Source organism: Carlito syrichta, unplaced genomic scaffold (genome assembly GCF_000164805.1).
Source record: "Carlito syrichta isolate Samal-C Ts95f unplaced genomic scaffold, Tarsius_syrichta-2.0.1 Scaffold307240, whole genome shotgun sequence".
Lineage (NCBI taxonomy): Eukaryota > Metazoa > Chordata > Mammalia > Primates > Tarsiidae > Carlito > Carlito syrichta.
The window spans coordinates 402,928-405,221 of NW_007251336.1; the positions used below are offsets into that span (position 1 = coordinate 402,928).

The following is a 2,294-nucleotide window of genomic DNA, read 5'->3' on the forward strand; positions in this document are numbered from 1 at the left end:
CAGCCTCGACCTGCTGGCCTCCGGCAATCCTCAGCCTTCCAGTGGCTGAAACTACAGGCATGCACTTCCATGCCCGGCTAATTTTTTGATTTACTGTAGAGATGAGGTCTTGCCAAGTTGCCCAGGCAGGTCTTGAACCCGCGGGCTCAGGCAATCTACTCACCACAGCCTCCCAAAGCGCAGGATTACAGGCTGAGCCACTGAGCCAGGCTGATCTCCAACTTTTAAATAAATAAATAAGATGTAAGGTTTGGCATAATTAATACATGACTTCAGATTCCGTTTCTGTCACTTACTAGCTGTGTAACCTTGGGTGAGTTATTTAACAGCTCCAAGCCACCATCTCTTTATCTGTGAAACGAGACGTTAATTTCTACTTTGTAGAGTTATTTTAATCTGAATGATTGTTAAACACACTCAGAGTATAATTGTGGGCAAACCATAAGTCTGAAGTGATTTAGGATCATAATGCCTCTCAGCTATTTTCTGTGCTGTTACATATCAGTGCTCTAGTTTTCTTCCTCTCAAGCTACCAGTTCTCTAGTTTTATTATTAAGGTATTTAAAATTTGAATTTCTTAACACAGGATATCATGTGTTTAGAAAAAAATAAAATGGAGTGTGTTTTGTATGTTCTATTTTTAGTTACCTGGTGGGAGATGAATTGTTTGTGGTAATGGAGTACCTTGCTGGAGGGTCACTTACTGATGTTGTGACAGAAACCTGCATGGATGAAGCCCAGATTGCTGCTGTGTGCAGAGAGGTAGGTGTGCTCCCTTTTTGATATATTATGGTGATGTGTGGTTAGCAGGTGGTGAAAACAAAGGGAAGGTTTTCTGCATGGGTAGTTTTTATTTTGTGAGATACTTTTTCTCATTTCATTCTACGTGAGAGTTACAGCCCTTTCCTTCAGGTGTAAGACAACTTGGGAATTAATTGTGGACCTTGAAGTCATAGGCAAATTTTGATAGGGTGATCATGATCCTTTACTTTCCAAACAGAACACTTTTGAGTAAGGGTGTATACCATTAAAAATATACTATTAGGCCAGGCTAGGTGGCTCACGCCTGTAATTCCAGCACTTTAGGAGGCAGAGGTGAGAGGACTACCTGAGCCCAGGGGTTCAAGACCAGTCTGGGCAACTTGGCAAGACTGTGTCTCTACACTAAACCCAAAAGTTAGCCGGACGCATGCCTGTAGTTCCAGCTACATGAAAGGATCACCTGAACCCAGCAGGTCAAGGCTGCGGTAGCTGTGAGCCTGCCACTGTACTCCAGCCTAGGCGAAAGAGTGAGACTCCAGCTCAACAACAAAAAAAAATACACCACTCAGGTCAGGCACAGTGGCTTGTGCCCATAATTCTAGCACTTTGGGAGGCTGTGGTAGGCAGATTGCTTGAGCCCGGGAATTTAAGACAAGCCTGGGCAACATGGTGAGATCTTGTTTTTACAAAACAAGATGTGGTGGCACACACCTGTAGTCCCAGCTCTTCAGGATGCTGAAGCAGAAGGATCACCTGAGCTTAGGTGGTCTGGGCTTCCTTGGGCTGTGATCATCATGATCATGCCACTACACTTCAGTCTGGATGACAGAGTGAAACCCCATCTCAGTAAATAAATTACATCATCTGGCAATGAAAACTAAGACCATCTCACATAAAGTGGAACACATGTTTGCCTTTAGTATTGAAATGCCAATCTAAGCCAAAAACAAGCATTTCTTTTTCTGTCTATATATAATTTTTTTCTACATATGAGATTTGAGTTGGTAGTTTGTTTTTTGTCATTGAAATTTCTAATATCACAGGAATCAGTCACAAAGGGCAAAATTGTACATGTTTATAAGAATATGTTGTTTTAGACCAGGCACAGTGGCTCATGCCTATGATCCCAGCACTTTGGGAGACCAAGGTGAGAGAATTACTTGAGCCCACGGGTTCAAGACCAGCCCGGGCAACTTGGTGAGACCTCATCTCTATAGTAAATCAAAAAATTAGCCAGGCATGGTGGCTCATGCCTATAATCCTAGCACTTTGGGAGGCTGAGGTGAGAGGATTGCCTGAGCCCATGGGTTCGAGATCAGCCTGGGGAAAATGGTGAGACCTCGTCTCTACAATAAATAAAAAAATTAGCTGGACATGGTAGCGCATGCCTGTAATTCCATCTACTTGGAAGGCTGAGACAGAAGGATCGCTTGAGCCCAGTAGGTTGAGGTTGAGTGGCTATGAGTGTGCCACTGCACTCCAGCCTGGGCAACAAAATGAGGCTCCAACTTAAAAAAAAAAAAAAAGAAAGT

General features: G+C 43.3%; 1 protein-coding gene across 1 annotated transcript in view; it reads left to right on the forward strand.

The window, feature by feature from the left end:
• The window catches only part of PAK2 (p21 (RAC1) activated kinase 2), an 87,032-nt gene that overhangs the window by 66,376 nt on the left and 18,362 nt on the right, over positions 1-2,294 (forward strand). Inside the window, exon 11 of the mRNA XM_008064235.2 lies at positions 645-762. Coding sequence (XP_008062426.1) covers positions 645-762 — 118 coding nt within the window. The remainder of the gene's footprint in view (positions 1-644; positions 763-2,294) is intronic.